The following is a 25,579-nucleotide window of genomic DNA, read 5'->3' as shown; positions in this document are numbered from 1 at the left end:
ATCTTAAACAGATTTCTGTGACATAAGCCTTGCTTAAATTTCTTCTTGAACTTACAACTGGCATAATTTTGATGCCAAAACTAAATTTGAATAACCAATACATAAACAACTGGCTAACTGGAATTTTTTTTTTTCCAAAACAACTTATATAGAGGAATGCAGGTAACAGAAAAAGCGTCAAATAAAACAACAATGGTTCCTGAATTTAAAGGAAGGATGCCCACTTCTCTCTCTCAAGAGGCAGATGGTCAGCTGAAAAATAAAAACATTGTATCAATAGAACACTCCAAATAAAAAAAAATTGTAGCCATCTCTTCATGCAATATCAAATACTAAGGGAAAAAATGCAAAAAACTCCAAAGCAACCCAAAAAACTAACAAAAGGGATAAGATGTTGCCCACATCTTATGACCTGATTGATGGTTGAGGGTTTCCAATAGGGCTGTTCAGAATGTCACTCATGGGACAGAGAAGTCTGGAGTTAACATGAGGTCAAGTTTGTGGACCGTGGAGGTGATGGCCACCTCAGATTAGGGTACACACTGTCTTCAGTCCGTGAACACTTGGATCAGCAGCTTCAAGAACACTGACAGCTATGCAAGAAGATCCCAACGCATGGCTACCTTGGGTCTTGGCCCAGGTTCTGTTTCACTCAATTTCCTTGGTATATTAAGTATTACTCTTTTGGGTAGTGATAGTCACTTTAGTAACCACTGTGGGCAGTGGTTTGTAAACAGACATCGACAAATACAAACAGCAGTGCAGTATTTGGCCCAGACTTTAAAAGAAAAGGAGGCGATGGTGGAAATGAGGTAACTCTTCCCCAACACGTGTGAACAGACAGCTCCTGCTCTTCTAATGCGCTATGTCCATTAGGAGAGAGTAGGGCTTGTCAACAGGATGGTTACATAAAGAAGAAGCTACAGAAGAGAAAAAAGAAAGGTTCAGATTCAAACTTGATTCTTAAAGGCTTAAAGGGGGGCAAGGACTCCTCTACAACCCACTGTGAAAGAACAGTAGCATGTCAGTTAAAAGATGGCTTCCCGGAGGCGCCCAGGGGAGCAGAGGCAGCAGCAGCAGCAGCAGCAGCAGCAGCTTTGGCACCAGAAGCCAAGAAGAGGATGCCTCAGCTGGTCCAAGCAGGGGGTGCCAGGGAATGCTTATCAGGTAAAAGGGCAGGGGAGTTGGGGGAAGAACGGGTGGCAGAGAAGGTATACAAAATACAGGGTGCCACATGGCATGTATCTTGGAGAAGCTGGTGCTGCGGTGATGGCAGCGTTCGAAGTTCACCAGACAATGCCGGAAAAGCACGAGGCTCTTTTATCCCTATTTCTTTTATCCAATATATTAAGCATGTGTACATAGGCATATCAAGCAGTGACTAAAAAGAATTCACAAAAGGGCACACAATGTTTGGGTAAAAATATATTTTCCCCCACTTTATGTTTTGGCACTAGTGATATATGCATAGATTACCTGTTCACCACTCTCCTACCTTAACAGACACCAAATATCCGAGCATGTTTGCTACATGATTACTTTCATACTTGAGAAAATGTTACGCTTCACATCAATACAATTATTTTAGTTTTTAAAGACAAGTGTCTAACATGCAGCTTACATATATGACAATTCTGCTTTAACACTGAAAGTAGATTACACAACAGTTTTAGAAACACATTGGTTATTTTCAAACAGCAAAATGACAATGAACTATATAACTACAGTTTAAGGCATATCAGCATATTTTAAAATTAAGAAATAGACAAAGTTCTAATGCTGTTCACAGCTTAATTTCAATTTATTTCAAAAACTTCCTTCATACCTACATACAATCTAAACTTTGTAGGTCAAAATTTCTACCGAAGAGTCATCACATATGTGTCCTGTCAATGGAACCAAGAATTCCGGAAGCTGAGACTTGACAATTTCAGACACTGGCAAATGGCAAAGCAAAGAGATCTGAATGGATGGTTTTGGTGGGACCACACAGAGACAGTATGACGGGCTGGTAACAGATGAAACACTTGATTCAACCATTTTTGTATGCGAAATACATGGATATATCAAGAAAGTGAAGAAACCAATTCTGTTCATTTGAGTTGCACAAGATACGAAGAATAAGTGTTATTGCTGGTGAGATTACAAAGTAGAAAAGGAAGATAAGTAAGAAACCTGTGCCCAGAGCTCTGTTAAATGTCCCCCCTGGTTGAGATGCCCTTTCTGGTCAAAACCTTGGCAAATAAAGAGAGTAAGCCGGGCAAAGTCTCTGAACTATCAATAAATTCTCGTAAGTGCTTTTTTCATCACATCCTACCAAACATACAACTGGTTACATGTATCTAAATTTCAGAAGAAGCAAAAGGTGGTTATATGGTTGAATAAAAGATGTGGGGAGAGGCTAGCTAGGCTATTTAACCAAAAAAAAAAAAAAAGAAAGAAAAAAAAAAGGGTGCTCACTGCAAGCAGCAGTTAGCAGGAGGGAGAGACCAACACTGTTAAAACCAAGATCACCAAAAATGTAAGCAGTCATAAAGACAGACTGCCATGAAACTTTTTCCTCTTGATTTCTGCATTGGGAGGTATGTCTTATTCTAGTTTTATTCACATCATCAGAACTAAGGGGTCCCCTAATATATCCATGATGCTATGTAGAACACAGATCAGGATTAGCAATTTCTGATTTCCTAAATTGATATCAGGGAAAACCTGAATGTGTTTCTTGTAACAAAGAAAAAGGTATTAATGTGGCCATTTTAAATATATTTTTTAAACAAATATTATCTCATTTGTTTCTCTAATTTTAAAAAGTCAGGAAGTTCTCAAAGGTCTTTTACTCTCATACTTACATGCAAAGGCGAAAGCACATCCAATTAGATTTGAGGATATCACTTATTCCGTGCAGAGCCAAGGACTACTGTGAAAAAAGGCATAGATACAGAAAGAAAAGAGAAAAGCAGCAATAACAAACAAAACAGGGCTAGGGAGCAGTGGTAGAAAAAAGTTCAGAAGCACACATTAAGGAAAAAAAACCTTTCATATGTTTCTTTGACTTTTTATTCCCTGACTCTCCGTATCATGTATTTTCCTATGAAAAATGGAATGGGAAAAATGAACCCAATCAATAATCTTGGAATCAAAAAGTCAGTTGGATGTCTTTCACCACTCCATTCGCTTTCAAAAGGTTTTAGTGATGCATCTAAAATGTTAATTTTAGGAATGCATTTTTAGAAATTAAAAGTGTATGTTCTGTTATAAGGCACAAAAAATGCTCACGTAAGCAGTGGTTGGAACAAGCACATCACACAAGCACTCAAGCTCTCGCCTGCTGCACAGGGTGTGAGCAAACCCAGCCATGCTGAGCGCAGCATGCCGCCGCCACCTGGCCGCTCCACAGTGAGCTTCAGGCTAAAATCATTAAAAAAAAAAGCAAAAACAGAAACATTGGACCAGCAGCTCCTAAACTGTCTCTATGCCACCATTGCTGCTTCTAGTTTGCAGTTTCTATCCCCGCTTAGTTTGGGCTTCAATGAAACTGATTTCCTTACCTTGTCTAATTAAGCCTTAATCAGTTCATGAAAGACTCTCCCTTCTACAATTCCCCGAAGAGTGTGGTTGAGGATGAGGAGAAGGGACAAAAAAAAATCTTTGTGTAAACTAGAGGTTATTGATTGAAAACAGGGGTGTGTGTGTCAGGAGTGGGCAGTGTCTTCTATCCTTTCACTTCATGGATGACTCGTAAAGGCCAGGAGGAAAATGCAGAGGGGAAATACTGGCTACGTGAGAAATGTTTTCTTTCAAGTAAGAAAAAGACCATAGAGAAGGCCGGAAGGATTTTGTTAGTAGGGGTGGGGAAGTCAGGCAGATGAAAGAGTAAGCACCAGAAAGGACAGCACAGAAAGGAGCCTCGCTCGGCCTTTTCCCACACCAACTTGGCCTGGAGACTGTGTCCCGGCCCCGAGGTTCGTCCTGATCCTCCCTGTCAGAGCAGCGGGCCTCGGACATCAAGAACAGGTAGAGCTAGTCATGGCGCGAGGAAAGGTGAGGATCAATCCTGCGAGACAACTGCATCTGAAAGGCCAGCTCTTCTATTTTCTTCTTCCCTTTATTGCCAAATAGCAAATAGAGATGATGCAAGGAAGTTGGATGTGAAGTTGAAGTCCTACTTTCCTGACTCGTGGGGTTTATGCTACAATCCTTTCCATTTCTCTCTGAAATTGACAAGGTCCCCTCAAATGTGTGTGACAGGTGATATACATATTTTCTGTTTAAGTATTTTTGGATATTTTCTTGTTATTATGGAAAAATGTGATTAGAATCACTGATTTCCTGGAGTTGGTCATGAGACCCTCCTCTCAGGTCACTGTGAGCAAAATGATTGCAATAATGAAAGATTGATGTTTATGAGTAGTAAGTGGATTGTAGAAAGCCTCTCAACGTTGGTGGAAGATTCTTCTACCAAACAACGTTATGTGACCCAAACTTCGCGATCTCTGTCTGTGAGGATCAAGACTACACTGACCAAAGTGAACATAATCATAGTTTTTTCATGAGAGTTCCACTTGGCCAGGACTTGAAAGACAGGAGTTCAGACACATTTTTAAAGCTCTAAGAGAGGCTGGTCAATCTGAACTGACACATAGCCTAGGCCAAGTGTTACTAACTAAAACGAAAAATCCACTTGAGTATAAAAGTCCCATGATGCTACCCACTGTTCTACCTACATACACAGCTACCTCGGTTTGCGTAGGTGCGGAGCAGAGACAGAGTGAGTTCAAGGCTTATGCCATCTTGGAAATGAGTAATCAAGAAAAGCAAGTTGTTGTCATGGCTACTCAGGTTTATAGTTCAGCTGCTGGGGTGGTGAGAAGTTTCCTGTCAGACACACATGTAGCAATTTCCCCTCCTTCCCTTGGTTCAAAGCAACATACAAGTCACAGGCATGCTTCCCCACCGCCACAGTGAACAGGCATAAAAGGCAAATCATTTACTTTCCAGAAACAGAGTCCAGCTGCACATAGCTTTTGCTGTTACTCCCTTGTTCTATCATTTTCCGCAACCCAACGACATCCAGCGAAATGAGTTAATAGTTATTGGTGTTTGGGGGAGGGTAAAAAAATAAAATAAAACAAAAGGACACAAATGGCAGAGATACATATTACTGCAAAAGCAGGTGAATGCGGGACCATCCTTGGCTTGCCAGGCTTTATGTGAAGCTTGCACTGCAAGTTAAAAAACAAAACAAAAAAGTTAGAAATAATAATAAATAAAAAAGAAAGGAAAATTAGGAGCGCCAGCACCAGCATTTGGTGATGGTGAATGCTCATGCAATGATTATGGAACAGACAGAAATTAAAACCAAAAATTTGGGTAAGCTATTCTACATGACAAGCAAAAGCAAAATTTTAATACTGAATTAAAGAACACATGGTTAGTTTCCATTTGCATGTAATTTAGAATTCACAAGTGACTTCTTGAAACCACTACAAGTTCTACGGAAGGAGATACTGTTTAATTTTTGTTTTCTCAAATAATATAAAACCATTAGCTAGCAGATTTGGGTATCAAATCAGCACTGGATAGGAGCTTCATCTTCCATTTCTGAGCTGCTGGAGTCAGAGAATAAATATACAATAAATGTCACTGTACAACTGATGTGGGGACTAGAATATCATGGATGGAGGACATGCTATTAATCTAGTTGGGAAGAAAAAAAAAAAAGACAGTCATTATATAGTTACAGCTACAGCAATGCCAGGAGCTTCCCCCTCTTTTCGGTACAAAGCAACACCAACTTCCAGATCACATGGCTAATTTTAGGCAAGTCCAAAACATGCAACATCATTCCTTAGCAAGAATAAAAATAATTTTTTTTGAAGATGAGTGGATGATTGTGTAAACTGTAGTTATCAGATGCCAGGTAGAGTTTTAAAATAATAGATTTTAAAACTTTCTTTTGGAATGGATGCATCCTAACCAGCAAATGTCTGCTGGCAACTGTGTGAAGTTTTCAAAAAAGATGAACACAGTACACTGAACAACTTACCCACGGGCAGTCCCACCACTGTGGTGCAGCCGCAAACAAGGGAAGTGACTTGGTGGCCAGGGCTGGCAGGAGGTGGGGTTCAGCTAATGGCAGTGCCAGGGTTAGTGCTACTTTGTCTGTAATCTTAGGAAATGTTAGATGCTCTCATGCTACTATTAAGTCAAGGAGACGTATAAAGCCTTACCTATGTTAAAAAGGGAGCGTGTCATTAGAATAGAAAAAAGAGAATTTAAAACTATTAGAAAAACTAAATGAAGCTCTTAGATGGACTGATAGCTGGTAAGTAAATAAGCATCTCTCCTTTTACTTTCTCTCTAGAACAAAGCCAGCTTTAAGTGGCACGTACCGCCACTCCAGCATCTCCTGCAGCTCCAGGAGGAGGAAATTGTACCATTTATTTTCAAAGTGCTGCTCGGTTACCCTGGTTACTGTCTTTCTGTGGTCCTCGCTAACCAAAACTCTCCACTGGTGCTGGCAAGAGGAGTGATTTTTTTTTTTTTTTTTTTTTTTTTTTGGTTTTCATACTTCAGGACTTCAAATGGCAGCTGCTTTCACTGTTCAAATGGGAGAATGTGGAAAAGGGTAAGAACCTAGAAGTTACAGAAACAGATGCCAGGGTCAGGCACAAAACCTGGTGATTGCTGGCCACCACATTAAGTCCAATTCCATTAATACATGAAAATGCTTAAATAAGGCAAAAATTAAATTCATATATATATATATATATATATATATATATATATATATACACACACTTCCTATAAACCTGAAAAGCATTATGCATTGCTAAGGCCCAAGGTTGGGAAGAAAATAATCTAAAATGTTCAAAAGGACAAAAAGGACAGGACAACCTCCCTACACTGAGAAGATTGGTATTAGATGAACTTTTTAAAATGGAGGCACAATATGATCAGCTCTTGGAATCCTTATTGCTTAAAGGCACATCCAGTGTACATGTAATAACCTTGGAACATTGCTGGTCTTTAAAAACATTTTCAGTTTTAAAACATGTACCTTTATGTACGTTAGTGCTTCAGGGTAAGAAAAACTTGACTTTGGGTTTCCTAAGCTATGAGTCAGCAATTTTTTCTGTTTCACTCATGCTGATAGATGAAGAAACACACACTATTTTTGTCTTGGGGTAGTGTGGATGAACAAGGGTATGATGCTAAATGGCTTTCATTTTGTTGTCACTGAAGTCACTGCAATCTCTGCGCCTCCGCACGGGGAATGTCACCAGTAGCTACCAGCGTTCACCCAACACACACGGTTATCAGGCATTTACTTAATCTAGATTATAATCTAGGAAACTGTTACTCTCAGAAATAATCCAGCAGAACTAAACTGTGGGCCCTTGGAGGCCCTTGGTCACTTGGGTCTATACCAGCTCTATTTAAATCACACCTTGCCTACATCGTCACGTCCTTCGTCATGCTGGGGAGACTTGTCTGCTCTCACACTCTCTTGACACATCATGTTCTGCAGTCTCAGAGCTTGAAAACCTCCAAGTTTGTAAAATATGGTTTCAAACTCTGTCCAGGCATGACCGTAGCAGTGCATTTTGATCTCTCCCAAGGTCAGTGTAGTAAGAGCCCTCAGGCAGTCGGCCCGATCCCCGAGACTGTGCGACATCAGCTCTGTGTTCACATCCCTGTGACAGACCTTAACTATTGTGCAGAATCAATCCTATCTACTCTATTTTTTTAAATTTATTTTTTAAAAAGATTTATTTATTTATGCATACAAGAACTGGGGTACAGGCCAGAGGTGTGGAGGGTGAGAGGACTCACCAGAGACAGAGCAGGGAGCAGAACAGGAAGAATAACTGAAATACACTGCTGAGGGGAGCAGCGGGCGAGTCAGGAGAGGTCTGCTGCGCCACGTGGGTTGCTCCCTGGCCAGCCGGGGATTGAATTCTTGCTGCAGAGGTTGCTGATTGCTTCATCATACTGTGCTTAACCCCTTGTGCCACCGGGGAGGCCCTTATCTACCCTATTTTTTAAGAATGGAATTTTGCCAGCTCACCTACCAACATTTTTGTTGTTACTTAGATGTCCACTTCTCCCCTAGAACCTAACATCTAGGGATGAAGAGCAAAAAGCCGACAACACATTCTGACAACACATTCTGCCTTACAGTTGCAGTGAGAGAATTGCATGCCAAATGGACAAAGGAGGGCACTCCCCATGGGCTCTCCACTGGCCACCACAAAGCTTCCCTGAAAGGATATCCTACTGACCACTGTCAAGTCAATAATAGCGACTGTCATAAAACTGCACCCTAGTCTTGAATGTTATTCAACATAGAGCTTCAGATCCCAGAAGAATCTCCGGGAGTTGGGCAGCTATTGGAGTTATCATAGGAAGTGACTGACTCAAGAGCAGAATCTGACCCTTTGGCACATTAAGACAAGGCCATATTTTAAAATGTTTTATGTATGCTTATAAGTTTGGCTTGAGGGTTGGTGGGGATAACTTAGCCGGATGGCATTTGAAGCTATTTCACAGTAAAATCATCATGTTGAATTTAGAGGAAAACTATGGCCACTAGTAGTAGCGCTTCCAAATCTTTCATTTTAGAACAAGACTTTCAATGACTGGCTTATTGAGCCTTACAACACAGAGTAGAAAAATAATTTTTAACAATTATAACTTTAGAATGCTATTTCTTAGGAGCTGTGAGGATTGTCTCCAAGGATAGTGATGAGAAATACACTTTCAGGAGTCCTAGTGTTGGTGCAGATGATGCTACTGGAGACAGGTTTCTCCAGTCCTGTTTGCTTGATTGTATGTCAAGTTTATAAATTAATGTTTGTGTACCCTTTAGAAATACTTAAAAACCTTTATCGTCTTCCCTGCACTGTAGAGAAAATACTTGCTTTTATCGTTGTGGTAAATCAACAGTTTCCAGTCTGCACATTGGACAAGTAGAGACATGCAAGAGGAATAAGTTGTTAGAGGCCCCAGTGTGGGGGGTGACACCTGCTTACTTTTTCTTATCCTTGTCTTTCTTGGTTTGCTGGGCCCCAGACTGCTGGGCCTGGGACTGTAGTAGCTGTGCTGCTGCTTTCTTCTTCTGGAAATTGTTCACCTCCTCCTCCAGTTCCTTCTTCTTGTCTTCCACTTTCTTCTTCTCTTCTTGGTGTGTCCGCTTTAGGAGGTCAAATTTCTCATGGAGCTGGAGAGAAAAATTCGAACAGACTTGTGAAGGGAAGGAAAAGTCTACTGATGGAAGATTATCTGGATGCGTCCAAGAGCAGACACGCATCATGTTGCTGCCTGAACTTTGATTACAGGAGGGAAGCACAATCTGGAATATGGTGGAGGAGGCCCTGGCAGCCCTATACACTGTTGAGTTTTTTTTTTTAAAGATTTATTTATGCATACAAGAACTGGGGTACAGGCCAGAGATGTGGTGGGGTGAGAGGAGTCACTAGAGACAGAGTGGGGAACAGAACAGGCAGATTGACTACTCAGCAGATTGAAATACTGCTGAGGGGAGCAGCAGGCAAATCAGGAGAGGTCTGCTGCACCATGTGGGTAGCTCCCTGGCTGGGGATTGAACTCGTGCTGCAGAGGCTGCGGATAGCTTCATAGTGCTGCATCTTAACTCCTTGTGCCACCAGGGAGGCTCTACACTGTTGAGATTTTGACCACCGGGCACTAATAGCAATCTTGTACACCTTCTCTGATAATAAAATACGTATTCATTGGGAAAAGCATAAAAAATATGTTACAATTACCCATGATCCTAAAAAGAAATTTTTAGATAAAAATTGTCATTTATTAGTGGCAAAAGTTGTCCTTTACTTCTGGTCCTATTCAAAATGTACAATACATATTTACTTAGAGACGTATATATATATACACAGTTACTATATCTCTCGCTCACTATCTAAACAATAAGTTATTTAAATAATAATATGTTGAGAAGTTTTTGGCTCTTAAAAAGTTGAATTAAGAAGGGTCTCCCTGGTGACACTAGGGGTTAAAATGCAACCTATGAAGCTATCACAGCCACTGCAGCATGAGTTCGATCCCCAGCCGATCAGGGAGCTACCCACATGGTGCAGCAGACCTCTCCTGACTCGCCCGCTGCTCCCCTCAGCAGTGTATTTCAGTCATTCTTCCTGTTCCGTGCCCCACCTTGTCTCTGGTGACTCCTCTCATCCCCTCACCTCTGGCCTATACCCCAGTTCTTATATGCATAAATAAATCAATTTTTTAAAAAAAAGTTGAATTAAGAAAAGTATTACAAGGAAGAAGGAAGGAAGGGAAGAAGGAAAAATTCTCAGTAAGTCACTCCAGATTTTTACCCCAGTATCCACTTGGTATTTAAACTCAACAGTAATAAGGCTTAACTTTTATTTCTCTGTAGCAAAACTATGTGGCTAATTAGCTATTTAAATAAGCTCTAAGTTTCAGTAAGCTTTATTAAATAAGGGGAAGACAAGGAAATTATTTAGGCAATATCATTAGGAAATGATATTGAGCTGCAGGTCAAGCGTCTGAGATGCTTATTTTTTACCATCAGAGGCAAACAGATTTCTCTTTCTCATCTGTCCTGCAATGCGATGAATGTTATGACAGAAATTCATGTGAACTTGTAGAAAGCAGTTGATTTGGCCTAGGCATGGGGAATGAGGTGAGGTCAGAGGCACCTGGAGCGTGAGCGCCTGGCCAACACAGGGGAAGCCTTACCATAGACGGAGACGTGTCACTCTCAGAGGGTCTGAGGCCACTCCATTGTTTAGGTCACCGAGTTGGCTGATGGACCAAAACAATAGTAATAGTCCCAGAATACCAAATCTTACATTTCATCACTTGTACACTAAGGACACATAGAGTTAACAAATATATGGGACTAGGTCTGGAGACCTTAGATTTAGTTTTGGTCTCTGCATTGCTGCTAGGTATGTTGCTGCATAAATTGCTTACCCTTTCATGACTCAGTGTTATCATCTGTAAAATGGAGAAAAATGTCTGATCTACCTTTCTTGCATGTTAGTATGTAGGAATTGCTTAGGATAGCATGAAGTCCTATAAAAGTGAAGTATGAATAAAACATCTTGCTTATATTTCTTCCCTTTGAAGAGAGGGACTTACCTCTTTCTCTGCCTCTTTAAGTTCTGCTTCTTTCTCCTTCACTCTCATCACAAACATTTGTCTCATTTCTTCTTCCTTTTTCTGAAGTTCTCCCAGAAATTCATTCCTTTTTGCTTCATATGTCTCCTGAAGACTAGTCAAAAAATTACAAACCAAGGACATTGTCATGAAGTTGCATAAAAAGAAGTTTATAGACTCTCAACCCATTCTTTTCCTAAAAGCTGATGTGGCTGACACTTACCAGAATATGGGACGTGTAGCTCCTTTTTAGTTGTGTACCAATCAGAAACACATGCTCATCAACAACTGCACAAGTCAATAAGCACAGTGCAGCACTAGTGATAATGTGATTATATCTCTTAAGTAGCCAAGATTTATCTTTTTTTTTTTAAGATTTATTTATTTATGCGTACAAGAACTGGGGTATAGGGCAGAGATTGGGGGGGGGTTGAGAGGATTCACCGAAACAGAGTGGGGAACAGAACAGGCAAACTGACCGAAACACAATTCTGAGGGGAGCAGTGGGTGAGACAGGAGAGGTCTGCTGCACCATGTGGGTTGCTCTCTGGCTGGCCGGGATGGAACTCGTGCTGCAGAGGCTGTGGATTGCTTCATAGTGCAGTGCTTAACCCCTAGCCAAGATTTATCTTAATGACATTCATACAGAAAAGCCTGGACTGGCTAGTAGCTTCTGGATTAGCATGCCAGGGGGACACCAAACGTATGACAGCATTTTACAAAGTGGAGGTGACTTAGTATTGGGAAAGGTATGCATAGGCCTGAGTCAGAAAGAGGAAGAGATTCTGGTTACAGCAAATTGTGAGCCTCAGTTCTCTGTCTAAGGTGGGAAGACAGTACCGTCTATAGATATGAGTGTGGGAAGTCAGTTGGGGCCAAGTGAGTAAAGCAATTGACAAACCACCAGTGCTTCACAAATGTTACTCTCCCCTCAACTCATCTCCCTCCTGTACCCTAGTTTAGAAAACAGACTTAGTGACCTATCAAAAGAGGCAATTGCGTATTGAAAGATAGTACTGAAAACTGCTACTTTTCAAGTATTATATTACTAACAGTAAACAGAGCAGGGAGTTGTACTTTTACATTAAACCCTGTCTTCTTCCTGACTTGGAGCCCAATATTTTAAATACAGCACCACAGCTTAGCTTTATCTCTAACTTGGAATATACCTATTTCTAGAAAAATCACCTTTCTTAACAAGTCACTTACCCACACCCATACAGAGAAACACTTGTTAATAAAGTGTGATTTCAATTTCTCCCTTGCAGTTTCTAAGAACAAGAGATATAATAACACAAGTCTGCAGGATTGTTCACATTTACCATGGACCAACTGCATGCAATGTGCTGACTCCAAACTGGACAGCACAAAGATGACCCCAGGCACCATGCAGAGCTATGGCAGATACAGACTTAGCAATTTAGGAGAAAAAGTATATTCAAGTAGAGGAGTATACCTGTAAGCATACAGACATCTGTAAAGAACTAAACAATTAAACAACAGTACTAAAACCACATGGCACTGGCACAGAAAGAGGTACCTGGACAAGTGGAACAGAATTAAAAGCCCACAAGTAAATCCACAAACATGTAAGGACCTAATGTACAGTAAAGCAGCTATGACGATGTGGGGAAAGGACAGTCTCTAAAAAATGGTGCTGGGAAAACCGGAGAATCACACCTCTAAGAATGCAGTTGGATCACTCGCTAACTCCATACACAAAAATAAATTCCAAATAAAATACAGATCTAGATATAAGATCTGTGGCAATATATAGAAAAAAAACACTGGTGACACATTCCATGACATCCATGATAAAGATGTTTTTGGTGACTCAACATTGATGGCAAGGAAAATAAACAAATGGGACTACCTCAAGTTTATTATTTTTGAAAAGTTGTCATACAACCAAAGAAAATGCAAGAGATTAAAAAGATACTGTATTGAATGGTAGGTAATATTCACACAACATATAACTGATAAAGGGCTACTGTCCAAGATAGAAAGAACTCATAGAATTCAACAATTAAAAAAAAAACAAGCAACCCAATAAATAAATGGGCAGCAGATATAAACAATGCACCCAAGTGGATTCCAGAAGGCCAAATGGCATATGAAAAAAATGTCCACTATTGCTTCCAGTAAGAGATAGAGGTTAAAACCACAATAAGATACATCTCATGTCCGTAAGAAAGCACATATTAAAAAGAAAGATCTCCAAGAAGTGCGGGAGAGATGGAGACAAAGAGGAACCCTATGACACTACTAGTGGGGCAGTAAACTGGTGTAACCACTATGGAAAGCAATCTGGATTTACCTTAAAAAACTAAAAATGGACGTACCTTATTACCAGCCAACCCTATTCTTAGGCATATGTCCAAAGAATGCAAACCATCAACACAAAAACCCCGTATATTCCACAATTTTTATATCAGCACTCTTTATAACAGCTCTGACTAGGAAGCAGCCTGACTGTCCATTGACAGATAACTGGACCTAGAACTACAATATAGTCATTAGAAGCAATAAAATGCAATTTTCTTTATCTATAAAATGGGAATCACACAGTAGCTATTTAATGAAAAAAAGTGAATGAAATCATCTCTATAGCATTCTTAGAGTATGATTAGAATTTAATAAATGTTATTGTTGCTAATATCAGCCACAAAGGCAACAAATTATAGATGTAAATAGTAAAAATGATAAAAAAAAATATATAGTTGCAAATAAAAACAGAACTAAACAATTAGAAAACTTATTAATTTGGATTGTTTAAACTTCTATAATCAATGTGTTATTGGTGAATTAAAAACACCCTCAGGGGTGTCAATCCTACCTGTGTATGAATAACCATGTGTTTTGAGTTCCAGGATATTTTTTTAAAAAAGATTTATTTATGCATACAAGAACTGGGGTACAGGCCAGAGATGCGGGGAGTGAGAGGATTCACCAGAGACAGAGTGGGGAACAGAACAGGCAGATGGACTGGAGCACATTGCTGAGGGGAGCAGCGGGTGAGACAGGAGAGGTCTGCTTCGCCATGTGGGTTTCTCCCTGGCCGGCCGGGGATTGAACTTGTGCTGCAGAGGCTGTGGATTGCTTCATAGTGTGGTGCTAAACCCCTTGTGCCACCAGGGAGGCCCAAGTTCCAGGATTTTATTTAGATTTTACTTTATCTTATGAGACAAAGACAGGTTTTGGTCAAAGTTAATGTTGGTGTCTAACATTGATAGCAACATTTGGACTGGAAATGTAAGGTATACAACCATGGTGACATAAAAGTACATTGATAAGAGAACTATAAAATAATTCAAGAATCTGATTTTGGGGACTCCCTAGTGGTGCAACGGGTTAAGACGCAACCTATGAATATACCCGCAGCTGCTATAGCACGAGTTTGATCCCTGGCCAGGGCGCAACCCATATGGCGCAGCAGACCTCTCCTGACTCACCTGCTGCTTCCCTCAGCAGTGTATTTCAGTCAATCTGGCTGTTCTGTTCCCCACTCTGTCTTGGTGAATCCTCTCACGCTCCACATCTCTGGCCTGTACCCCAGTTCTTGTATGCATAAATAAATAAATTTTTAAGAAAAAAAAAAAAGAATTTGATTTTGCTTCTTAGCTTCTAATAAACTCTTAACCAGCATTATTTGGGTCAGAATCACCAAAGACGGAGGATGACTTGCCCCTGCTATGACATTTTGTGGAAACATATTTTCTTTATTTTAGGATAATGGCATCTCCCTCTTCCTCTGACAAACAGTGGAACGCCTTTCTACAGAAACACTACCAAGAAACCCTATTCACAGCATGTTCCAGAGATCACCAGTTTTAAGAGATCTTCTACAGAGGGGCTGTCTCCAAGTCAAGAGTAAGAAGGAACACACTGGATGTGATGTCTCTTAAGCAGAGTCACAGAGCACGGTGGCCCCGACACCAGCAGCACATCTGATGACCTGGACATATTTTATTGTTTTTTCCCAAAATACAGTTTCCTAACCCCACTCCTAGATGCTGACCAGGATATTAGGCTAAAGCAAGTAATCTGCATTTTTTAAATGTTTCCCAGGTAATTTGATGTAATTAGTTCCACTGCTTGTTAGAAAGGAGACAGAGAAGTGTTCAGTACCCTAAATTAAGTTCTGTTAAATGCTCTGAGAAATCCTTCAGTAAAAGAATGTTTAACTTGACTGACTCAGATTTCCCCCAAATTTACTTAACCACAGAAACTTTTTCTAAGTAACTCATGGACAGGATGACTGGGTAATGCTGCCCAGAATTCTGAGCTCTCTTGAGGACTCTGCCTAATCCAGTTCTAATCACAACCACGCATATACTCCAGTTTCTGAAGATGTATTTTCAAACTATGGGGCCCAAACCAATCAAGTGTCTTAACCAGGATGTTAAAAGTTCAAGAGAATAGGAAGGCAAATACCAGAGTGCCGTGCAAACAGTAAGAGTAGGTATTATTTTATGAAATGTGTACACTGGCTCATGATGAAGAAGTTTTACAGTGAAGTGCAGTTAAAGTTGGAAAGCCTGGTCCTAGAGAAAGATGAAGGCGCAACCTGGCCACTGGCCAGATGGCCTTCCCTTGATATTCTGGGCCAGAACAAGAAAATGGACTCAACAAATACCTCTTACTAGGTCTCTGTATCCCAGGGCATGAACCAGGATTTGAACTCTGACAGTGCAAATGATACACAACGTATGAAAGAGACAATAACACCTTGCTCCAAAGGTCACAACTATAGTAAATTATTTAGAAATAACCTAGAACAATGCCAGGAAATACAGATCCTCTTCCCTCTTGGATTGCATCTCTGGCATCCCAAGTATGAATGAGACACCAGAAACCTTCACTCCATACTTCCAGTCAGTGAAACCAATCCAAAAAGAACTGGGTCTATGTTTACCTAAATTATATTATTATGATATTATACTAAAGTGATTATATCTTTTGCAATTTTTAGCTCTTCTAACTTAATATTTAATTGTAGTTATTAACAACTTTTTCTAAGTGAGAAATGAACAAATTTTCCATAGGTTTTAGGGTGGTTGAAACTGAGGATTTTATCTTCTCAGGTTCTCGTAACAGCCCTTGGTAGAAGCAGGGTTTGCTTCCCAAAGTCAAGAGAGGGAAACAGAGTACAGACACTCAAGTTCAGCCTTCATTCTGATAATTCACACAGCACAATTTCTCCCTGTTAGAATCACCTGGAACCACCTAGTAAAGGGCTTGGCTGATAGAAGACATCACCAGTATGTATGAAGCAATTTACACAAGTGAATTCATTAATCTTCCAAAAACCCAACAAACAAAGATTATTATCACCTCCCTTTCTATTAGATGGAGAATGCACTCAGTGGTGTTTATAATCTGTCCAGGTCACACAAAGAAGTGACAGAGCAGGGATCTGTGCCCAGGTCGCCTTGTTCAGATGGAGCTCGACACACCTCTCCACAAGGCTGGTGAATGGAGGCCTCATGCATCTGAAGTGAATAGGCTGCGTGGATCTGAAAACTTTGTGATCTTTTGAGAGTGGTGATAACCGAGCCCTTTGTGTGACCTGTCAGGCAGAGCCAAGGAAGTGGCATTCCGAGATAAGGAAGGATCAGTCTGGACAAGGGTGCTTGGGAAAAGCGCGATGGTGTCGCAGGAGAAAGGAATCAGGGACAAACCAGCCCTAACTCATGCCTCATCCCCTCTCCTCTTCCTCCCCAAATGCCAGGTGGAAGGGGCCCAAGGTCTGGCAGGATGGGGAACTGGGTGTGCTGGATGGGTTGAAGTGTGAACTCTGAGACTGCAGGGAAAAAACAGGTTGACACCTAGAGATAAATATGTGTCTACAGAGATAGAGACTACATAGAAACACAGACAAAGACTTTAGCACAGATATAGGTATAGGACAAAGACACAACTCTGAGTTTTGGGGTTTGAGGACAGCAACGGCGGTTCACTTCACAACTATGGTGACCTTCCGAGGCTTTAATACAGCCTGTTTTTGAGCTCACCTTCCTCCTGGTTTTGCTTCAAACTGTGTAATGTACTCAGGCAATGGCTGCCACTAACAATGGCAAGAGGTGTCACTCTACTTTGAAAACACAAATGGTGCTAGAGGGCAAATGGTAGACCTGGGGGCGGAAAGGGAAGGCTGGACTTCACTTACATGCGGGCAGGAGTCTTCTACTTTGAGAATATAAAAAATCAAGCCCTTCATTTATACTCTTTTAAGCTCATATGGAAAAAATCTAAATGTGTCCAAGAATGATGACTTTGAAGCTGAAATTCTGAGAAATCACTCATATTGTGGAGCTTTGCTTTTCTTTAACTGTGTACACCTCACGCTGGGTCACCTCGTTGCACAGGGTCACAGGAAGTGCTGAGGACACCGGATACGCCTCAAAGGGAAGGCTGAGCCCTTTGTAAGATAGTGATTTCCAAGAAAAGGAAACCAAATTCATTTCAACTTGTAATTTGCTAAGACATACATGAGTCAAAGTCAACTTTTCTACTCCGAATGGTCTTGCCCTGCATCCAGAGGTGGATACCTGAGTTTGAATGTGTGGATTTCTGAGTGGAGAAACTGTTTCCAGTGTTCCTAGTTACTGAGATGACAAAGGTACTTATTTTAGAGGGTTCACTATCCTCTGTTTATATAAGAAAAAGAATAAAGGTCTTGGTTATTTACGTGTTAGGTATTTTCCCTCTTTATCATCAAGAAGAAAAACTCAGGCCAGTAGAAACAGAACAACTGGGGAGGGTAAACATATGGATAAAGCATAAGAATTCTCAGGGCAGGCAGACTCAATAACATCTGCCACTGGTTGCAAAGCCCCTTTCTTCAGGGAGGCCAGAGACATGGGCTGCTGGACCTACCCTTAGACATCTCCTGGTGGGTCACTGCCCTAGGCTACAGGAGATACTATAATTAAAATGCCAGAAACAGACAGCAGAGGAGGTTGTATGCTTACAGCAGCAGAAAACCTCTCACCCTCACAATGCCCAGGGAACCAGTGAAGATGGTGATAGAGGGTGAAGGGGACTGCACCACACTCTTCAAATTCAGGTTGAGAAGGACACAGTTGTGTCAAATGGTTTTTAACATTTGAGGAGTAAAATTACATTTAACAAACTTTAACAGTCACCTGCATTCTAACTTTGTAGGCAGTCTGATCTGGTCCAGAGATTGGCAAATTACACCCACAGAGCTAAATCTGACTCACCCATTTTTGTAAGTTTTATTGGTGCACAGCCACGCCCATTCATTTAAGGTCTCAGGCTGCTTTCATAATAGGAGGCAAACCAAGTATTTATGACAGAGACCACATGGCCTGCAGAGCTTAAAATATTTACTATTTGGCCCATTACAGAAAAAGTCCTTTTACTAGATCTGCTGTGCCCTGAACTAGCCCTAGTTCCCTCACTTTATAATGAGGAAACTGAGGCCCAGACAGGTTAAGGAGAACCAAGATCTGACTGCACCTACCGCTCTTAAACACTGTCTGAATTTGAACGAAGGTGAGGGACAAATGGGTTTGATTTTATTGCAAGTTCCTTAGCTCCATTTCTTTTTTTTTTTTAAAGATTTATTTATTTATTTATACAAGCACTGGGTACAGTCAGAAGCAAGGGAGGGTGAGAGAATTCACCAGAGCCAGAGCAGGGAGCAGAGCAGGCAGAAGGACCGAAGTACACTGCTGAGGAGAGCAGCGGGCGGCAGGAGAGGTCTGCGTGCCATGTGGGACCCTCCTCTGGTGGCCGGGGAGCAGCTGGGAATTGAACCGGCGCTGCAGAGGCTGCGGGCAGCTTCACAACCCAGCGCTCAACCGCTGCGCCACCGGGGAGGCCCATCCTTAGCTCCATTTCTATGCAAAAAAACCCCAAAAAACAAAAAACTACTCCATCAAAAAATAAAGATAACCTCTCCCATCAGGTTTAATAACCAGAGTAGGCTTGATCTTGTAGGGTTTATTTTTCGGTCAATGCATTTCAAGGTTCAATTAGTTAAATTTGTGCACGCAAAAAGGCATTCCAGAAGTGACACTGTAAATGGTTAAAGAGGGTCACTTTTATAAGCCCCCAGGGCAGGACTAAATGATGCAAACTTGGCCAGAAGTTAACTTCTTTTATTAGAGTTCCTTTGTCTGGCGTTTCCAATTCCCCTCAGTGCCCTCAAGGGGTACTGCAGCAGAAAACCAGCCCAGAAGTACCAAACATCTCTAAAACAATTTCAAGAAAACAAAGCGGCCTCCCACCTCACTGGCAGCTCAGATCCCCTGGAAGGACTCACCCCCACCATGCAGAGGTTGCCTCAAGCACTGCAGCTAGCTGGCTCCTACCCACTAGCAAGTGAGCTCTAGGGCTGGCCACAAAAGGGGGAGGAGACCATCTTTTCCAAGGAACTGTGGTCCCCCACAGGTAGACGCAACAAGTCCAGACATATGGCACATCCTAAACTCTGATTCAGAAGTTGCATGGCCTCAGTCTGGCCAAAGCGATTCTCTCCCGGACCCAGAAGTGATGCACCTGTCCTGGCAGCCCCGCCTCCCCCCAGTACCCTGGCCCTGTCAACACTGCCGACTTATGAGCTCTGACAGGGCTTGGGCCTTTGCCAGGCTACTAATTCTACATTAATTTCGATAGTCTCCCTATCACATTTTGACTTTTTTTTTATAATTCATTTATACAAGCACCGGGCACAGTCAGAAGCGCAGGAAGGTGAGAGAATTCACCAGAGCCAGAGCAGGGAGCAGAACAGGCAGAAGGACCGAAATACACTGCTGAGGGGAGCAGCAGGCGGCAGGAGAGGACTGCATGCCATGTGGGACCCTCGCCCGGCGGCTGGGGATCGAACTGGCGCTGCAGAGGCTGCGGGCAGCTTCGCAACCCAGCACTTAACTGCTGCGCCACCGGGGAGGCCCACATTTTGACTCTTTATATCCATTTACCCAATGATGTGGGACAAAAAGAGATTTTCTATAAGTTATCCCCTTTCTTACTCTATTGTTGTTAGAGCTGCGCTAAAACACTGAAAGCTAGTTAGAGCACTTCAAAAAGTAAGAGCCTGTTTATACACATCTGAAATTTATATAATCTTGTAATGCAGTATTACTTCATCTGAAAAGAAAAAAACGGGACTATTTGGTCAAAATGAATGAGGCCAACTGTAATGCGCGACCTCATCTTTGTAAAGGCCTGAATCAATTCTGTGGCTCCATGATTGTAAGAAGAGCAGGCAGGGGTTAAAAACTCACCCCCATCACTTCCTACTTCTAGGCCCTGGGTCAGTTGTTTACACTTTAGTGCCTTAGTTTCCTCATCTATAAAATGAGGTTGGCAACAGTGACATCAGTTAGTTACAATAATGCAAATAACGTGGCCAAGGCGATGCCTGGCAACACACTTTGACTCTTCCCCACCAGGTTCCTTCATCTCCAATCTCAATCCAACAAGCACTTCTGTGATGCACCAGCACACCACCCTTGCCGCTGTCTGGGGAACACCTGACTTCAGGGTGACTTCATACCTGAAGGGTTTGCTGTCAGGGTCTGTGTCCTTGAACCCCATCTCCTCAAGCTTACAGCGTCGATACAATTCATAATGGCGGGTGTGCGTCTGTTCTCGCAAATCTTCCATATTCACACGGATCAGCATCTCTCGAAGTTTCACAAAATCACAATGGTTTTCATTCTCAACTATAAAAGATTGGGAAGAATAGGAGGGGCCGTCAGCAGTGAGGTCCCTGAATTTGAAGGGTTGCTTCCAGGAGGCTGCTACCACTGCTCCTAAAATCTCTGTGGTCTCAAGACCACTTAAGATCCTTTAGTGGATTTACCTTGCATTCCTAATGAAGATGAGATGTCTGACAATTGACCATAATGCTGATGACAGCAGCATCTACTCAGTGCAGGGCACTGTGGAAGTGGGGGGTAGAAGTAGCTCTTTACTCTGTGTTTACAAATACAGTCATTGACCGTCACAATAATTCTGCCAAGCAGACACTGCAACTCTTGCTTTGCAGAAGCAGTTTTCTTATTAAAAAGGGAAAATGATAAGACTCATAAAATTCAAAGGGACATCAAAGGTACTGTTTCTTTTCACTCCTCATAGATTTACTGCCTTTATTCAGAACAAAGGAAAAGGAGGACTGATATGTCTTAAACTAATGAAGGAAGCATCTGCTGCCATCCTGCTTTCAAAACCTGCAAGGGCAGGTAATGGAGCACTTGCCTTTCAAAACGCTATAAGGGTAACTGTTTCAGGTTAGAGGCTGCGTGCGGCCTGGCCCACAGTGCCAAATACGGGTCAGATATTCTCCTACTGTTCAGATATTTTCTGAGATAACATTTAATTGGAAGATGACTTTTCTGGAAAGAACAGAAAAACAAGTACCCTCTTCTTTGCCAGAAACTTTTTGCAGCTTTCTTATCCTTTGCCTATGAAACTGGTTCAAACTCCTAGGAAAGAACTCTTTTCTCTCAGGGATTCACAATGAATTTCCCTACAAGTCAACATTCTGAGGGGCTGCCTCAGAGGTACTAGGACTTTCCAGTCACTTCTCTCCATTGTCTGCCTACCTGATCAACGTTTCTCTTACTTCCACCATTGGCAGGTATATAATCCTGCCACTCCCTTCCACCTGCCCATGGTGGAGGACCTTCCCAATATGAAGAGGAGGAAAGAAAGTGAAGAATCACCTCAAGGGTTGAAAGTGAAGAATCCCGGCCCTGTGAAGCATACATACCCTGCACCACCCCCCAAGGGTACTGCCTGGCCTTTGCCATCTTGTTGCCGATCTTTACTTCTTCGGTGCTGCCAACCACTGCAAATGGGAGATGAACCTGCCAAGCAGACAAGGGGTAGAGGGGAGTTACCTTCCGCAGCTCCAAGACCAGTTTTCCACCTGTCTCTACACTCCCCCTGCAGGGCTTTATTTAGTGGCATGAGAAAGGGGGAGAGAGAAAAGAAAAGGTAGGAGGCCCTGCAGTTCCATGGGGGTGGGCCTGGTCTATCTGGGCCCTTCCACAACCAAGGGATGAATATTTGATGGGAGCTACATTCAAGGGGAAACTGCATGAGTGTCTGTAACAACACAGGAAGTGTTAGGTACTGCCAACCTGGCAGCCATTAACTATGTGGCTATGGAGCACCTGAAATGGGTCTTGAGGGATAAAGAAGGTGAATTTCATTTCCTTTCAATTTATGCTTAAGTTTAAAAAGTGGAACCAGTGTAAAATATTATTCCATTAAATATAACATCATTGTTTTGGTAGGACTACATTTTACTTTGCTTCAAAGAGCAATCTCCTAAAAAATAAAAGTAGTTTTGTCAACATGGTAGAAATATTAAAGGAAAATTATCTTTTTGGTGTTTATTTCATATTGGAAAATGTTCAAGAGTATTAGAAATAACATTGGGGTGGGTTGTAATAATAAAATATGTATTTCAAAGTTAACTATTAAAATATCTCAAAAATTTTTATATAAATTAAATGTTGAAATTATTAATACTTTGGACATGTTGGGTTAACTGAAATAAATTCTTGAAATTAATTTTGTTTCTTTTTACCTTTTTTTAAAGTGGTGACCAGTTTTAAATTATTTGTGTGGTTCACATATATATTTCTATTGAACACATTGCTTTAAACTTTGATCATTTCACAAAATTAAAGTCAGAAGTGCACGTTAGCTCAAATTACTGGCCCAAGGCCTGCACCCAGACTTATCTCAAGCAGAGATGGTGTTCAAGACAAATGACTCCTCTACATTAATTTATTTGGTAACTATTGCTACATTTTGGGGAAAAAATAGTCACTCTATTTTTTTATATGAATATAATCAGATTTGGAATGGCTATTCTTAGTATGATTATTTAGGATTCCTTGATCTGATGTACTATAGACACATTGAGAAAGGTAGAAATAGTTTAAACAAATCCTCTTCCACAGAGAACTGGCATAACCCTCAGCACAAGTTGCCCAAGTGGTATTATTTTGTCTGATGATCAAGATATTTGTATTTTCTAGTTCATCTCACTCTGTAGGAAGGAAAGAAAGGCCATTCTCTTTCTACAACTTGTTAAATTTCTTTAACAAATTAAATTTCTCTTTACACCAACATTTTGGTGTGAGGACCAAGAAAATAATTTTCTCCACTTAAACTGAGTGACAAAAGCAAATCTGTTTTCCCCAAATCATATGGAACCATCATCATCAGGAACTATCTGCAATGAAAAATGCAAAAGAAATTTTCTTGATAAAGGTCATGATTAATTTGGGAATATCAAAGATCTTCAGTTTTATTAATCTGATAAAGAGAGCAAAGGTTCATGGGTATTTTCTTTCCAAAAAGTTTAATATAGTTTCATGCAAATAATCTAAAAGGATGAGGAGGGACATAGAGAAAATGAGGTGTCATTCATACATGTTACTTCTTGAATCCCACACTGATGCCCCAAATTGGATTTCTACAGCAGAACAAACAAGTACTACCTGAGCCCGAAACTATGACAAAGCTATAAACAAGCACAGCATTTTTGGTTGGGTGGCAGTCAGCGTAAAGGGTGAGGTGTCAGCACAAGAGCCTCACTTCTACTGCTGTGGTTTACTCACAATGGAGGAAGGAGGACTAGCACCTTCCCATGAGACTGTCATGAACATTAAATGCAAAGCCTCCAACAGTGCCTGGCATTGCAAATGCTCCATACATGTCAAAAATGTCAGGTGCCACTATTAGTTGAAGCTCACAATTCCTACAACCAAAGAATTTTGCAGGCAAAAGAGATCTTACATATCTGGTTCGATGCTGTATGCAAATTGCCTCAATAGCATCTCTACTAAGTGCGTTGAAACAGGTCCACCAGGCCCTGTTGAAACTCACACTGCCCTCAGGTGTTGGTTATACTGCAATGGCACCAACACAAATCCCTCACTGCTCTTGTATATACTAACTTTGGCTCTGTTTTTTGTGTAAATCTAGTCACTCCCCTCTCCTTTGACAACATTCCTTACACAACCCCTCATGCTGTTTCCCAGGAAGAAACTGCTCTTCAGTTTTTATTCCAGAACCTTTGCTTCCTTGGCAAAGAGAGGCAGCCAGAGAGGGTCACACAGCTCAGAATGTGACCAGATAGGGGAGGGTGGAGCGAGATCATCTCTTTAAAATGAGATCCCTACATTTTAAAGTTATAAAGTAATAGCCCCAGAGAGGGGGGATGTAACATTTACCATCAAAGCCCTAGTCATGTTGGGAATTTATAAGAAAGTAGCTCCTCCTTAAATGACAACAGCCCTCCACAGAAAAATCCATATGCTGAACTGAAGAGAAAAGAAGCAGTTTGAGGACAACATGAACCTCTTTGATGACGATGGCAAACAACACAGGACTGGGGACCAAGTGGGTTGTGTTGAAATCTCAGAGCTGCCACTAACTGGACGGCTTTAAGCAAGTCATTTAATTCTCTCGATGAGCCTCAGAATGATTTCCTTTCTATGCAATGTCCAGAACCTGCAAATCTATGTAGAGATATGAAAGCTTAGTGGCTGCCTATGTCTGGAATGGAAGATTCATAGCTGAAAGGAGCATTGTTTTTTTGGGGGAGGGTGGTGGTGGTGATGAGAATGTTCTAAAATTGTCGGTGGCAAAGGCTTAAAAATTCTGTGAACGTTGAAACATTACGGTATACTTTAAATGGATGCATTGCATAGTATAGCAATTAATCTCAATAAAGCTATTAATAATAAAGAGTGCTTTATTGCATTTAATAATGATTTGACTAGACACTTTTCATAATCAGATCTATGTAAGGAATGTAGAACATGCCTCATCCTACCACAAATTAAAAAACCTAGACTGACTTTCCCGGCCACCAGTACACTTCTGAATCAATTTTTAGCATGTGTTCAGGGAAAGCCAAGTTACTCAGCAGCTTCTAATTACATTTCACTAAACTATTCTACAAACTTAAGAATTCCAAAAACCATCACAGATCGCTACTATGTGGATAAAGAACGCTACCTTCACAGAGTTATGTGTCCCTAAATGGACAAAGATAAGTATAACCATGTGACTCGGAGCTGACTCTGGTTAGAAGACACACAGGATCAGAGGCAAAGGTTCAGCTGGCAGGGTGGAGGCTAAACAGGAAGATTACATCACAGGCACACTTAGAAGTTGAATCATTTATCGCCTGACCAATTCCTCCCTGTGGTCTGTGGAAATTACACCCTCAATGGCCAATTCACCTAATGAATCCGGAACAGTATAGGGAAAACAGGTAAGAAAAGGGAGAAGGTAAAGAAAATAGCAAAGACAGGAGTAACTACAGGAGCGAAAGTGAGACAGGTGGACATATTTCTGCCAACAGTGACAGAAGCAGGCAGAGGTCGATTTCCTTTCATCTGCTTTG

At 41.3% G+C, this 25,579-nt stretch overlaps 1 protein-coding gene across 5 annotated transcripts in view; it reads right to left on the bottom strand.

Moving 5' to 3' along the window:
- Positions 1-119: 119 nt before the first annotated feature.
- SEPTIN11 (septin 11) overlaps positions 120-25,579 on the bottom strand; it is a 136,806-nt gene continuing 111,346 nt past the window's right edge. For 3 of the 5 annotated variants that reach the window (XM_037529188.2, XM_037529186.1, XM_037529190.2), the window contains 5 exons: positions 21,917-22,013; positions 20,699-20,867; positions 11,152-11,284; positions 9,036-9,223; positions 4,826-5,222 (listed from right to left, as the gene is read on the bottom strand). In XM_037529188.2, the coding sequence (XP_037385085.1) occupies positions 5,207-5,222; positions 9,036-9,223; positions 11,152-11,284; positions 20,699-20,867; positions 21,917-22,013 (603 nt within the window). In that variant the 3' untranslated portion in view covers positions 4,826-5,206. Of the gene's footprint in view, positions 253-282; positions 921-4,825; positions 5,223-9,035; positions 9,224-11,151; positions 11,285-20,698; positions 20,868-21,916; positions 22,014-25,579 lie in introns of those variants that run through there. The other 2 variants (XM_037529189.2, XM_037529187.2) reach the window with 2 other exon arrangements.

Source organism: Talpa occidentalis, unplaced genomic scaffold, assembly GCF_014898055.3.
Source record: "Talpa occidentalis isolate TD23 unplaced genomic scaffold, MPIMG_talOcc4v2.1 talOcc4.6, whole genome shotgun sequence".
Classification (NCBI taxonomy): Eukaryota; Metazoa; Chordata; class Mammalia; order Eulipotyphla; family Talpidae; genus Talpa; species Talpa occidentalis.
The sequence above is the reverse complement of the archived record's forward strand: the minus strand, read 5'-3'. Positions and strand labels throughout refer to the sequence as shown.